The sequence below is a fragment of the Nerophis lumbriciformis genome, linkage group LG19, assembly GCF_033978685.3.
Source record: "Nerophis lumbriciformis linkage group LG19, RoL_Nlum_v2.1, whole genome shotgun sequence".
Taxonomy (NCBI): domain Eukaryota; kingdom Metazoa; phylum Chordata; class Actinopteri; order Syngnathiformes; family Syngnathidae; genus Nerophis; species Nerophis lumbriciformis.
In genome coordinates, this window is record NC_084566.2 from 35,017,383 (window position 1) to 35,033,210 (window position 15,828).

The 15,828-nt window shown below is 38.6% G+C and overlaps 1 protein-coding gene across 3 annotated transcripts in view; it reads right to left on the reverse strand.

Moving 5' to 3' along the window:
- Nucleotides 1-15,828, reverse strand: part of yipf1 (Yip1 domain family, member 1) — a 19,059-nt gene continuing 3,231 nt past the window's right edge. The window contains exons 3-10 of one of the 3 annotated variants that reach the window (XM_061978828.2): nucleotides 15,626-15,771; nucleotides 13,926-14,006; nucleotides 13,768-13,855; nucleotides 13,531-13,647; nucleotides 13,278-13,444; nucleotides 12,832-13,014; nucleotides 8,506-8,612; nucleotides 1-1,113 (exon numbers count right to left, since the gene is read on the reverse strand). In XM_061978828.2, coding sequence (XP_061834812.1) covers nucleotides 8,526-8,612; nucleotides 12,832-13,014; nucleotides 13,278-13,444; nucleotides 13,531-13,647; nucleotides 13,768-13,855; nucleotides 13,926-14,006; nucleotides 15,626-15,771 — 869 coding nt within the window. In that variant the 3' untranslated portion in view covers nucleotides 1-1,113; nucleotides 8,506-8,525. The remainder of the gene's footprint in view (nucleotides 1,114-8,505; nucleotides 8,613-12,831; nucleotides 13,015-13,277; nucleotides 13,445-13,530; nucleotides 13,648-13,767; nucleotides 13,856-13,925; nucleotides 14,007-15,625; nucleotides 15,772-15,828) is intronic. The other 2 variants (XM_072915243.1, XM_061978826.2) reach the window with 2 other exon arrangements.

Here is a 15,828-nt window from a genome sequence, read left to right on the forward strand (position 1 = left end):
TTTACCTTGAAAATCATTTTTAACCTTGAAAAAAAAAATTTACCTTGAAAATTTTTTTTTACCTTGAAAATAATTGTTTGCCTTGAAAATCATTTTTTACCTTGAAAATCATTTTTAACCTTGAAAAAAAAAATTTACCTTGAAAATTTTTTTTTACCTTGAAAATAATTTTTTGATTTTCTCACCTTGAAAATCATTTTTTACCTTGAAAACATTTTTTACCTTGAAAATCATTTTTTACCTTGAAAATCATTTTTAACCTTGAAAAAAAAATTCTACCTTGAAAATCATTTTTTTTACCTTGAAAATCATTTTTTACCTTGAAAATCATTTTTTACATTGAAAAAAAAATGATACCTTAAAATTTTTTTTTTAACCTTGAAAATCATTTTTTACCCTGAAAATCATTTTTTACCTTGAAAATTTTTTTTTACATTGAAAATCATTTTTTTACCTTGAAAATAATTTTTTACCTTGAAAAAAAATTTTTTACCTTGAAAAAAAAAATGTACCTTGAAAATCATTTTTAACCTTTGAGTTCATGCCAAAAATGGCAAATAAGGCATGGATTCTAATTTATACAACTCATTAGATCATGCTTGTAGAATTGAACAAACAATTTTACAGCTTTATTGTTGTATAATTATTCATTTTATTTGTAAAATGTTGGGGTTTTGGAGGGATGACATTATGACTTGCTCTTAAATCACAACTTTTTCCTAATTAAATGAATATTGCTTTTAAAGGTGTGGCCCTGATACTCCTTTGTACTTATGGTATTTGTTGACAGTGTTAATAATTATATTAAAGAAATTTAAATACATTCATCAGTACAGAAGATTATGTGGTATCCCATGACCATAACATTAAATAAATAGATGCCTCCAAAAGACGAGTTATTTTGGCTGATTGTCTTTATGTAAGGTCAGAAGCCACCCCGGTAGAAACAACATACTTGGTACCAGTGTTCATTGTCAGCCATGTAACCAAGAATTGAAGCCAGGCTTTCAGGTCTTGGGCTAGTTAGTAAGTGCGAGTGCAGGTGAAATCCAGACAGCCTGTGACTTCATCACCACAGCAACCCGATTCTCTGTAGTAAGGCAACAGGAGAACCTGCAATATGGGAGAGGAAAAAAAAAAAAGCACTTGCTGAGGCAGAATTCATGTGGGGAAGTGAAGTGTTGAATTGCACATGAACTTGAGACGGAGAAATGGGCCACACAGTTTGGAGCAAGTGAGGTTAACATTTGGCCATTAAACTGTTGTAAATGTATTTATGTATGTTTCCAATCTTTTTTTTTTTAAGCATTTTCTTTAATGAAAATGACTGAATTTGCACATGACCTGCTCAAATACAAGGCAGAAATCTAAGATGAGGCTGCAGTGAACTAAGACAAGCCTCTGACGGTCTTTATTCTACAACATGTCTGGGTTGGCCTCCACTGAACTCTACCCAGAAATAATATGTCTCATTGTCATATTAGCATTTAAGCTATCTCGCGATTGATTGATTGATTGATTGAGACTTTTATTAGTAGATTGCACAGTACAGTACCTATTCCGTACAATTGACCACTGAATGGTAACACCCGAAAAAGTTTTTCAACTTGTTTAAGTCGGGGTCCACGTTAATCAATTCATGGTACAAATATATACTATCAGCATAATACAGTCATCACACAAGTTAATCATCAGAGTATATACATTGAATTATTTACATTAGAGATGTCAGATAATGGCTTTTTTGCCGATATCCGATATTGTCCAACTCTTAATTACCACTTCCAATATCAACCGATACCGATACATACAGTCGTGGAATTAACACATTATTATTGCTAATTTTGTTGTGATGCCCCGCTGGATGCATTAAACAATGTAACAAGGTCTTCCAAAATAAATCAACTCAAGTTATAGAAAAAAATGCCATACTGCCATATTTATTATTGAAGTCACAAAGTGCATTATTTTTTTTAACATGCCTCAAAACAGCAGCTTGGAATTTGGGACATGGCTCTCCCTGAGAGAGCATGAGGGGGTTGAGGTGTGGGGGGCGGGGGGGTGTATATTGTAGCGTCCCGGAAGAGTTAGTGCTGCAGGGGCTTCTGGGTATTTGCTCTGTTGTGTTTATGTTGTGTTACGGTGCGGATGTTCTCCCGAAATGTGTTTGTCATTCTTGTTTGGTGTGGGTTCACAGTGTGGCGCATATTTGTAACAGTGTTAAAGTTGTTCATACGGCCACCCTCAGTGTGACCTGTATGGCTGTTGACCAAGTATGCTTGGCATTCACTTGTGTGTGTGAAAAGCCGTAGATATTATGTGATTGGGCCGGCACGCAAAGGCAGTGCCTTTAAGGTTTATTGGCGCTCTGTACTTCTCTCTACGTCCGTGTACACGGCGGCGTATTAAAAAGTCATACATTTTACTTTTTGAAACCGATACCGATAATTTCCGATATTACATTTTAAAGCATTTATCGGCCGATAATATCGGCAGTCCGATATAATTGTCTCTAATTTACATTATTTACAATCCGGGGGGTGGAATGTGGAGGGGGTTGGGACGGGGGGGGGATTAGGTTGGGTTGCTATCAGCACTTCAGGCATCAGCAATTATAACATCAGAGAAATGGACATTGGAACAGTGTAGGTCTGACTTGGTAGGATATGTACAGCGAGTAGAGAACATAGTGAGCTCAGAAAGCATAAGAACAAGTATATACATTTGATTATTTACAATCCGGGGAAGTGGGATGTGGTGGGGGGATGGGGTTAGTCTAGGGTTGTAGTTGCCTGGAGGTGTTCTTTTAGTGCGGTTTTGAAGGAGGGTCGAGATGGACTTTCTTTTACACCTGTTGGGAGTGCATTCCATATTGATGTGGCATAGAAGGAGAATGAGTTAAGGCATTTGTTAGATCGGAATCTGGGTTTGACATGGTTTGTGGAGCTCCCCCTGGTGTTGTGGTTATGGCGGTCATTTACGTTCTGGAAGTAGTTTGACATGTACTTCGGTATTAGTGAGCTAGTTGCCAGCTAATAATTCGTCAGATGCTGGCTTGCGATTAGTCAGTGGGACCAGCTCCGAGCTAACGATCAGCTAACTTGCGATCCGCGCGCTAGCAATTAACTAACTATCAGCGAGCTTGCAATCCGCGCACTAGCGATCGGTGTGCTCGCTTTCTTCTCAAAGAAATTATCAGTATCGCCAGTCTGTGGCTTTATTGCGTTGCAGTTATCAATCACAGTTTTATGATTTTTTTAGGGCCCGCATGGCCCATTGCATAAGGACTCCCAAAGGGAGTCCTTATGCAATGGGACATAAGGACCTATTGAATTTGTAAGGTTTTATTCTTTATTCTTTATTCTTCCGCCGCCACATTAAACTGTAATTTGACCCACTTAACATGCTTCAAAACTCACCATATTTGACCCACACATCAGGACCTGCGAAAATTGCCTTTAAAAAAAAAAAACGAACAGCAAAACTCAAAATTGCGCTCTAGCGCCCCCTAGGAAAAAAAAAACTAGACTGCCTGTAACTCCCACTAGGAAGGTCGGAGAGACATGAAACAAAAACCTCTATTTAGATCTGACTTACACCTACCTTTCATAATTGTATATGCTCGGGCAAAAATCAACAGGAAGTTGGCAATTCCCCCTTCAAGACAAAAAAGTACTAAAAACAGTAACTTTTGCCTCTTTGAGCTGTAATTTGACCCCCTTAACACGCTTCAAAACTCACCAAACTGAACGCACACATCAGGACTGGCAAAAATTGCGATCCAATAGAAAAACCTAACCCCAAATTTAAAAATTGCGCTCTAGAGCAATTTTTAAATAAAACAGAGAAAAAACTGCTCCTCGGAAGAAAAAAATGACAAAACTGCCTGTAACTCCCACTGGGAAGGTCGGAGAGACATGAAACAAAAACCTCTCCGTAGGTCTCACTTAGACCTACATTTCATAAATTGACAACCCCCAGCAAAAATCAACAGGAAGTTTGCTATTCCCCCTTCAAAACAAATTTTTTGTAAAAACCGGTCACCTTCCTTCAAAAACGAACTCCTCTGAGCGCGTTTGTCGTTTCGCCTTCAAACTAACACAGGAGAGAGATTGAACCCTTCTGATTACAATGACAGAAGCGCTTTTTTTCTAACTGCTCCGGTTTTGATTTTATGACCCTTCAAAGACCCGCTGCGCTGATGCTGCTGTTTTTTTAAGATGGCTGCTTAAAAGCAGGAAGCACCAACGTGCCCACACAATGCAGACAAGGTAGGTACACTAGACAAAAGTATTGGGACACTTCAGACTAAAAGTAGACAAAAGTATTGGGACACTTAGGACAAGCACCTGCCAAAAACACGGGCCCGACCAATGCTGCTTGCAGCTTTAATTTTATTTGAAACGGTAATATTAGTAGTCAAACGTATTACTGCAATTTAACAATAACACCTGTCATCGTTAACTTCCTAGCTGGTATAGATAATTTCCTGCTCCTCAAGACCGATAACCAATGACCTATTTATATTTGCTATTTTTTAAATGTGGATTTTGTCAGGTTTGTCACTGACAGTTTAGTTATGTTTTGAGTTTTTCCTCTGTTTGTCTTTATTTCCTGTCGGCACTCTTATTTTGGTTATTTCCTACTTGTCTCCCTGAGTGCTGTGTCCCCTCAGCTGTGGCTGATTGGCACCTGGCCACACCTGGTGTCAATCAGCCAGCTGCTATTTAAACCTGCCTTCTCCTCCAGTCAGTGCTGGATTATTGTCATTCCTACCTGTCGATGCCAGTGTAGCTGTAAGCGGTAGCGGTAAGCTATTAGATGTTTGTAGCTTGCTGTCTTTTTGTTCCTCGTCTTCCAGTTCCTGTTTTCCTGGCATCCTGTTCCTAGTTCCTGGTTTGTGTTTTTTTCCTTTATTTTATGAACATTAAATCATGTTTTCCCGCACAATGCCTTCCGCCTTCTCTGCATCTTGGGGTTCGTCACCAACAAACTCTGACGGATTTAAGTGTAGTTTGTGCACACCTGAAGGTTTTTTATTTATTTAGCCTTTATTTAACCAGGTAAAATCCCATTGAGATCAAAGATCTCTTTTCCAAGGGAGACCTGGCCAAGAGGGCAGCAGCAAGGTTACATTAAAAACAGTAAACAACACATAAAACATCAAATATACAACATTAAAACTTGCCCATATGACACGTGTGCATACAGACAAGGTAGACTGCAATCCTTTCACAGAAGCTTTAAACTCATTTAATGTAACAAGGGTTTGAAGTTGAAGATACGATTGTAGGTTATTCCAAGCCCTCGGTGCTGAAAACCTAAATGCTTTCTTGCCCAGTTCAGTTCTTACTTTGGGGATGACAAATCGCAGAACATTCAATGAACGAAGATTGTGACTGCTTTGTTTCTTTGTTAAAAGACAAGACAGATAAGATGGAGTGATACCCAGAATGGTTTTGTAGGTAAATAGGTAAATAAGACAAAAAAAGATGGATTTAACTAACTGAACCTGTAGATTTTTTCTAACCAAATATGAGATCAATTCTTTAATAGAGCTAAAATCACGCTTTCATAAGTCAGTACTCGGGTTGTACCTAAACCAATATTTTGGTACCGGTAACAAATTATTTCGATACTTTTCAAAATAAAGGGGATAATGAAAAAAAAAAAAATTTGGCTTAAAGGGGAACATTATCACCAGACCTATGTAAGCGTCAATATATACCTTGATGTTGCAGAAAAAAGACCATATATTTTTTTAACCGATTTCCGAACTCTAAATGGGTGAATTTTGGCGAATTAAACGCCTTTCTAATATTCGCTCTGTGACGTCACATCGGGAAGCAATCCGCCATTTTCTCAAACACCGAATCAAATCAGCTCTGTTATTTTCCGTTTTTTCGACTGTTTTCCGTACCTTGGAGACATCATGCCTCGTCGGTGTGTTGTCGGAGGGTGTAACAACACGAACAGGGACGGATTCAAGTTGCACCAGTGGCCCAAAGATGCGAAAGTGGCAAGAAATTGGACGTTTGTTCCGCACACTTTACCGACGAAAGCTATGCTACGGCAGAGATGGCAAGAATGTGTGGATATCCTGCGACACTCAAAGCAGATGCATTTCCAACGATAAAGTCAAAGAAATCTGCCGCCAGACCCCCATTGAATCTGCCGGAGTGTGTGAGCAATTCAGGGACAAAGGACCTCGGTAGCACGGCAAGCAATGGCGGCAGTTTGTTCCCGCAGATGAGCGAGCTAAACCCCCTGGATGTCTTGGCTCACACCGTCCCTTATGCCACCGAAGATGATCAAGAGAAGAATATCGACCCTAGCCTGCTGACATCAACTCCAAATCTGGACAGATCAGCTTTCAGGAAAAGAGAGCGGATGAGGGTATGTCTACAGACTATATTAATTGATGAAAATTGGGCTGTCTGCACTCTCAAAGTGCATGTTGTTGCCAAATGTATTTTATATGCTGTAAACCTAGTTCATAGTTGTTAGATTCCTTTAATGCCAAACAAACACATACCAATCGTTGGTTAGAAGGCGATCGCCGAATTCGTCCTCGCTTTCTCCCGTGTCGCTGGCTGTCGTGTCGTTTTCGTCGGTTTCGCTTGCATACGGTTCAAACCGATATGGCTCAATAGCTTCAGTTTCTTCTTCAATTTCGTTTTCGCTACCTGCCTCCACACTACAACCATCCGTTTCAATACATGCGTAATCTGTTGAATCGCTTAAGCCGCTGAAATCCGAGTCTGAATCGGAGCTAATGTCGCTATAGCTTGCTGTTCTATGCGCCATGTTTGTTTGTGTTGGCATCACTATGTGACGTCACAGGAAAATGGACGGGTGTGTATATAACGATGGTTAAAATCGGGCACTTTGAAGCTTTTTTTAGGGATATTGCATGATGGGTAAAATTTTGAAAAAAACTTCGAAAAATAAAATAAACCACTGGGAACTGATTTTTAATGGTTTTAACCCTTCTGAAATTGTGATAATGTTCCCCTTTAATTTTAACAAAATATCTTACGATACTTTAATCATTTGGTTCTTATTGCACTCAAAGAACACTTTTAGAAGATTAAAATAAAAACTAAAAGGCATTAAACACACTGGGCTTTTCTTGTTGCACTCCAAAAACGATTTACAATTTGATGTATTACATATAGTAATCTAGGATTAGGTTAGAATAGAATTGAATAGTTTATTGACATTGTATTAACTGTTTCATTATTGCCACTCTTGGTTTGTGCTTTAAGACAAAATCATTAGTAAATACTAAAAACAATACTATGACTAAACATACACAGATAAGACATGTAGCAGGTAAAACACACATTGTTAAAGATACAACACAAATTGTAGCAAATAGTCACAAAATTCAGTCATTTCACTTGCATTACCGGTAGTTTGCGCTACATGGGCGGTTTGCGCTAAAATTTGGCATCAAGCCAAATAGCTGTGCAAGCTTCTATACGATATGTGCACAATAGGGGAGCTAGTTATCTATATAACCTTTAAACTACTTGCGCGGGTCCGGATGACTGCTATTAAAATGTTTACCTAATACTGTCGGAGGCAGATATTTACATATATCCGTATTTAAGTGTTACTTCTTTAATTTCATAATCATATTACAAAACAGCTAGTGTTTTTCTTCCAATTGTGGTCTTTTGGTTGTCTGCAAATACTGTGTGCTAACCTTGAGTGTGGAATGTAAGAAAGAGAGATACTCCTTCTTCTTATCTATTCTTATGTCCAGGTGCGGAGGACAATGGGCATGTGTTTGGGCTGAAAAGACAAGACAGCGAGGGAGGGAGGGAGAAAGACTTTATAGAAGAGAAGGTTTCCATTTTTGAGATCAGACCATCTTAGCTGCGTGATTGAATGTTCTATGCTGGACTGGTCTCGTTTATATTTACAAAGCTTTGCAAATATATACAAAATACCTATTCTGTCTCTGGTGGTTCTTTTACTCAGCTTTAAGTGTCGTAAGGAGCTTGGGAGCGACGACCAGCAACTTGAATTCCCTGGGAGGAACAACTGGTCCAAACGCAACAATACCTAAATTCGATGGTAATACTTTATTTATGCCACTTTTCACAAGGCATGTTTTAAAGCGCTTGCATCGTGGCACTTCTGTGTTTAAAGTGCCATCCAGATTTATGGTTTTAAAGCCCAAATAACTCCATATTGTGCTTCTTGTACCCTCTTTATTAACTAGTGCAATTGCCTTTATTTACCATTTTTCCTCTCCACACTGTTTCTGCTTGTGTGTCTGTGAGCAGACATAACAATAAATGGGATTAAGTATTTGAAAACAAAATTTTTACTGAGAGTGAATTTTTTTTTTACTTGTCATCCCTTTAATTATAAATAAGAATTTAATGTTTGCAAAGTAAGCCTGTGCCTCACCGGCCATGAAACACACCGCACGTCCTTGTTTGGAGCTGATAGTGAAGAAATGCACAAGTAGACAATATGCAATGTGAATACCTTCAAACAATGGCAGCTTCTCATGTTGTGGCATGTGCATGGATCCCTGCTGTCGCTGCTAACTTATCAGGTATTAACACCGGCGCTGCTTTGCTGAAAAAATAGGCCTAGAAAAAGGAGAAAGAAAGCAACAAAAAGGATCATCGCCAAAGTTTCATGTTGTCAGTGTAACTTGCAGACGCGGGATTAAAGTGAAGACTAATTACACCACCACGAGGAGACATGCGACACCGTGGACTTGACAGAGCTTAGAGCATCAACATACTATAACAGGGTCACAGTTTCCGATGAAAGTCAGGTCAACACGACACGGGACGAGCAGGACGATGGGTCAGCAGGTTGAATGAGTCACTCAATTGAGATTAATTGTATTTATTCAAATTTTAAAGGTGAGGCCCATTTCCTCTCGGGGGGGGGGGGGGGCAACGGAAGACCCAACGAGAAGCGTAACACCAAATGAGGAACTAAATTGATCTCTTATTAAATGTGAGAGGTATGCAGCTGAGATAGGCTCCAGCAACCCCTGCGACCCCTAAAAGGGACAAGCGGTAGAAAATGGATGGAGGTATGGACGGATTTTAAGCAGTTGACTCTTACCACTATTTAACATGGGTTCTGTTACAACACATATGGAAAATGGGAGGACTTTTTTGACTGCCCGTTGTCGTGGGATGCAATATTCAAATTAATCTACAAAACTACTATCGACGTGCAAAATCGTTATTTTCAAATTAAAATTATTTATAACTTCTTACCCACGGGAAAAATTTTAAAACTATTGAATGTGACAGAGTCATATACCGGGTAGTTGATGTCGATGCCCATATCGGCTGTTCAGATTTACTTGACAAAAGAGAAGTGTGGGATACTTCTCTTGTTGCCTTATTTGTATTTGACATTATTAAATGTATTTATATTATCATTTGGTGCAGCCGGGCCGGAGCAAGAGGGGATAGAAAGAGAAAAAAAGGAAGACAGAGGGGGAAATTGTGCGGACAAGAGGGGGATAAGACAGAGAGACAAAAACAACAACAGCAAACACAACAATAATAACAACAACAACAACAATAGAGCAACATCAGCAAATAGGATATGTACAAATATGATGGTAAAAGTGATAGCAAAGAAGCATTTAGCAAAATAAATAATACAGAAATGACAATGAGCATTATTACACTACAAATGGAGCAATACAAATACCAATAGAAATAGCACTATTGATAATGAACAATACCAATAATTTACCTCTATTATCAACAATACAGTTGTTCAAATGCAACAATACATATACATAATGAAAAATAGAAATACAAAATAATGCAGAAAAATGGAGGGGAAAGAAAGAAGCGACCTATATTAACCTTGTAGATTGTTATAGTAACAATTGGTTAAGCTTTGTCAGTGTGCCATGTGTTACCCAGTTTCCCCTAGGGCAGGGGTCGGCAACCTTTACCAGTCAAAGAGCCATTTTGACCAGTTTCACAAATTATAGAAAACAATGGGAGCCGCAAAAATTTTTGAAATTTTAAATGAAATAATACTGCATACAAAGTTTTTTTTTTTGCTTTGTGCTATGTATAAACCAGGGGTCTCAGACACGATGCTCACACCTTTTTAAGGAATTTTTAAGCTGGTGCGGCACGCGGGTTTTTACTGAATAGCGGTTGTCAGCGTCATGCGTGCCGTGATGGTACAGCATATAGCGCCCACTACAATCAACGTGCCTGATCAGCCACATGTTGAATGGGGCATCCGCTTGCTCATGTAGGTGACAGCATTGCATACTTGCTCAACAACCACACAGGTTACACTGACGGTCGCAGTATAAAAAAAACTTTAACACTCTTACTAATAATGCGCCACACTGTGAACCCACACCAAACAAGAATGACAAACACATTTCGGGAGAAGATCTGCACCGTAACACAACATAAACACAACAGGACAAATACCCAGAATCCCATGCAGCCCTAACTCCTCGGGCTACATTATACACCCTCGCTACCAAACCCCGCCCACCTCAACCGACGCACAGAAAGGGGGGGGGGGGGGGGGGGGGTTGATGTGTGAGAGAGCAGGGTTGGGGTGGGGGCGGGGTTTGGTGGTAGCATAATGTAGCCCGGAAGAGTCAGGGCTGCATGGGATTCTGGGTATTTGTCCTGTTGTGTTTATGTTGTGTTAAGGTGCAGATGTTCTCCCGAAATGTGTTTGTCAATCTTGTTTGGTTTTGGTTCAAAGTGTGGCGCATTATTAGTAAGAGTGTTAAAGTTGTTTTATATGATCACCGTCAGTGTAACCTGTGTGGCTGTTGACCAAGTATGCCTTGCTGTCACGTACGTGTTCAAGCAGAAGATGCCTACCACATAACAAGGGGTTGGGCTGACACGCTGTTAATACAGATTGTAGAGGGCGCCAAATGCTGTACCATCATGACACGCCCTTATTATAACTGCAAGGTTGAAAATCGGAGAATATCAATCCCGGGAGTTTTCTGCGAGAGGCACTGAAATCCGGAAGTCTCCCGGGAAAATCGGGGGGGTCGGCAAGTAAGCTGCTGAGCCGCATCAGAGTGATCAAAGAGCCGCATGCGCCTCCGGAGCCGCGGGTTGCCGACCCCTGCCCTAGGGTAACGATGTTAATTTATGTTTGATGAAACGTGATTATGTGCATGATGATAATATTGGCAGTCCGATATTATCGGACATCTCTGATGATGATGTACCGTATTTTTCGGCCTATATAGTGCGGCTTATATATGTTTTTTTCCTTTTTTATTATGCATTTTGGGCAGGTGCGACTTATACATATACGTATATATATATATATATATATATATATATATATATATACTTATACGTATATAAAACCACGCCTCCACCGCCACTATATCTTGGCAATCTGGAGGAAATCCTGATACTTGCTCATCATCTGACCAAAAAGGGTTCTAGTTTTTGTAGTGGAATTTCTGACTTTTTAACTATATTTCGTGTCTGTCAAGAATGTCTGCTCATTTCATTTCTCGTCTATTCTAAACCACCATAGGACCAGATGTCGGCCAAAGTTGAATATGGAGTCGGGCTGACCATTCTACAAAATGTTTTGATTGTCTAAGTATGACTATGGCATACTTGCCAACCTTGAGACCTCCGATTTCGGGAGGTGGTCAGGGTGGGATGGGGGCGTGGTTGGGGGCGTGGCTAAAAGGGGAGGAGTATATTTACAGCTAGAATTCACCAAGTCAAGTATTTCATATATATATATATATATATATATATATATATATATATATATATATATATATATATATATATATATATATAAGAAATACTTGACGTTCAGTGAATTCTAGCTATATATATATATTTTTTTTTTAATTATATATATATATATATATATATATATATATACAGTATATATATATATATATATATAAAATAAATACTTGAATTTCAGTGTTCATTTATTTACACATATACACACACATAACACTCATCTACTCATTGTTGAGTTAAGGATTGAATTGTCCATCCTTGTTCTATTCTCTGTCACTATTTTTCGAACCATGCTGAACCCTCTCTGATGATGCATTGATGTGTGGCACGCACAAAAGTGCTTTCATCAAATGCACTAGATGGCAGTATTGTCCTGTTTAAGAGTGTCACAACATTGCTGTTTACGGCAGACGAACTGCTTTACGGTATACAAAAAAGTGACTGCTGTTGTTGTGTGTTGTTGCCACGCTGGGAGGACGTTAATGAAACTGCCTAACAATAAACCCACATAAGAAACCAAGAACTCGCCCTCCATCATTCTATAGTTATAACGTGATTGGGCAGGTACGCTTTTTTATATTGTGGAGGACCTGAGTCCATCTGAATTTCGGGAGAAAATTTGTCCCGGGAGGTTTTCGGGAGAGGCGCTGAATTTCGGGAGTCTCCCGGAAAATCCGGGAGGGTTGGCAAGTATGGACTATGGGTTAAAGGAGATTGCGGAACAAACTTGTCGAAAACATCAGGACCTTGACGCACGAGGAAAACAGATAAAAATGACGAAGTCAAAGCAAGGAGAGAGCTTTTTTTCATTGCATGTTGACGGGCGCGCCCGGGGAAAACTGTCTGTGTGCTCGACAACTTAATCCAACCATTTAATTATGAGTAAAATAAAACTCTTGTGTTAAATCCACTTTTGTTCTCATTTAAAACCTGGACCTTCCACGACATTTTCCTTTTCAGCTTTATAATGCATCACAGAGTATGATCAAAGCTATACAAAATGAGTTTCCAACATTAAAAACAACATCATCCTTACAATTATCGCCTGTCTTACCTTGCATCCGACGGCGAGCAGGACGTTGAGCACCACGATGGCCGACATGACCGCCGCGATGATCTTGGGCTGGTCGTCGCGCACCGCTGGCCAGAAGGTGATGACCAGGACAGAACCGGACAGGAAGAGGGCCACCAGGATGGAGAGCCACCTCAGCCACTCGAACGGGAATATCCACAGAACCTTGTTGGGATAACATGATCAAATGTGTATACATTAGAGACGCAGGTATATAATGTTAGTGTAGTTTCTAAAAGTAGCCATATAAAGTTTCATATTAGCGCAGGACTGACGGAACATATAAATATAAATAAGTGAAGAAAAACATTCTCTTTTGTATAATCTGCCTTCTTAAATTAAAATGACAAAGAAAAGGGAGCAGTAATTTAACCCCCTATGAATCCTGGCACAGCATAAATAAATGTGACCGTGTAAGCAACACCTACCACTGCAGGAATGTAGATGAACAGGGAGTATCCGTACACACAGACAATCTCCATAAAGGAATATGACACCAAGTTCATAATCTTGTTGCTTCTCCAAAGCAGGAAACCCCAAACAGCAAGCGGCACCAGCCAAGCATAGCTGAAGATGGCCGTGGCAGCTATGGTCACTAAGGTAAAACACAAGCAAAAATGTACAGGTTATTTAATGGGATTTTAAAAGCTTCCTCCAAATATGGAACAAGAAAACTATTACCTTTTCCAAACTCAGGGCTGTACTTGTATTCTGGTTTGCCTAAGTTAACCAGGAAGGTAGATATGTTTCCACTGATGGCGATGGCAAACACAAGAGTCGTGCAGATCCAGAATGGCCCTAAGAGGGAAAAGAATGAGAAAATCAAACAACTTGATTCAATATTAGACATAGAAGCTGAACATTTCTGATATCATCAACAAGAATATTGATGTGGGTGGACGTGTTGTGCAAGCGGACCATAGAGATCAGGGTTTCGACGAAGGTAGACTTGAATGAAGTTCTTTCCGGGCCATGGCAGAATGGAACCAATTATCCTCTCCTTTACCTTAAAAGACATATGCGTCTATAATCATCAAGTAACACTTTCCTTCCGTTTAAATGGAGGTTATACTTACATGACGTGTGTCCACGTTGAAAAGCATTTGGTAGTAATCAAACGTCCAGAAAGGGACACTTTTCTTCTGCCCGGAGAGAAGCTTCAAATACAGACAAAAAATTATGAAACTGACATTTTCACCTACACTTCAAAAACTGAAATCTAAGTAAGATGAAATATCTCAAATAAGGCTGATATTTGCTTATTTTGCGTCTGAAAAGATAATTCTTCACACTAAGCAGATTTTATGTTAAAGTGTTTTACTTGTTTTTAGTGTTTTGGTCCTAAATGACCTCAGTAAGATATTACAGCTTGTTGCTGAGATTTGATGACCTATATTGAGTAAAACATGCTTGAAACTAGAATGTCAACTGTTGCAAAGCTGTGTCATCAACACTCACAAGTATAAAACCGCTTTTTCAAAGTAATAATTTCTTATTTCAAGCGTGAAATTAAAAAAAATCAAGACTTTGACACAACTGTGTCAAAGTCAATAATTAAAACAGATGACAGCCTAATGGACTTTGCTGTTTTATTTTCAATGAAACAATAGAAAATACATACTCATATAGTAGTACAGTTGGCACAGTACAGTAAACTGACAGTTAATATTCAAACATTTAACATGTGACATTTCAAACTATTTTGAACAGAAATACTTCATGCACATTCAGATAAATTCCTCAAAATTATAATTAAAAAGAATTTGGCTGGGGGCCGGGCTGTGAATATATATGTACACACATATATATATGTATATGTATGTGTGTGTGTGTGTGTGTATATATATATATATATATATATATATATATATATATACATACTAGGCTGCAACTAACGATTAATTTGATAATCGATTAATCTGTCGATTATTACTTCGATTAATCGATTAATAATCGGATAAAAGAGACAAACTACATTTCTATCCTTTCCAGTATTTCATTGGAAAAACAACAGCATACTGGCACCATACTTATTTTGATTATTGTTTCTCAGCTGTTTGTAGATGTTGCAGTTTATAAATAAAGGTTTATAAAAAAATAATAATAATAATTTGCCTCTGCGCATACGCATAGCATAGATCCAACGAATCGATGACTAAATTAATCGCCAACTATTTTTATAATCGATTTTAATCGATTAGTTGTTGCAGCCCTAATATATATATATATATATATATATATATATATATATTCCTCGCGGACTAATTGGCTGAAAGAACACGCACTTGGCGCGATGATGTCATGTTGTCTAAGGGAAAATGCATTTTTAGACAATATGATTTGCCTGAGCGGCTAGGAGACCCCGAGAGTAACAAGCGGTTGCCTTGTTGCCTTTCCATTAAGAACAATAAATTTGTTTTGAGTGTAACTTCGCTGGTTTCAATGATATGCCGAGCGCATATCATTACGTCAACATAATGACACTAGCATTTACTTAATTTAAGAATATTTTTCAACATATTGAGAAAAAAGGTCTTTTTTTTTTTTCAAGAAAAGTGCACTTGTTATTAGTGAGAATATACTTATTTTAAGGTATTTTTGGGTTGAGGTTAGCTAATTTTACTTGTTTTGGAAAGTCTTGACTAGCCAAATTTTCTTGTTCCATTGTTAGATAATTTTGCTTAGTTCAAGTAAAATACCCCTCATTTTTTTCCCTTGTTTTTGAACACTGACTTTTTGCAGTGCAGTTAATGTTGTTGTTTTTTGCTCTCCAAACCTCTGATTTGTCATCACTTGCAAGCGGGTCGTCATCAGGAGCGAGACTGGGGGTCTTCCTCGACGTGTCAGAGTTGATGAAATCGTCCTCAATGCTGATAGAGGTTGAATCTTTGTCAGCTGCTAGCAGATTGCTCTCTTCAAATTCTAAAATACAGCAAATTCAGTATTTTATTTTATTTTTTCAAAAATGGCAATATTTAA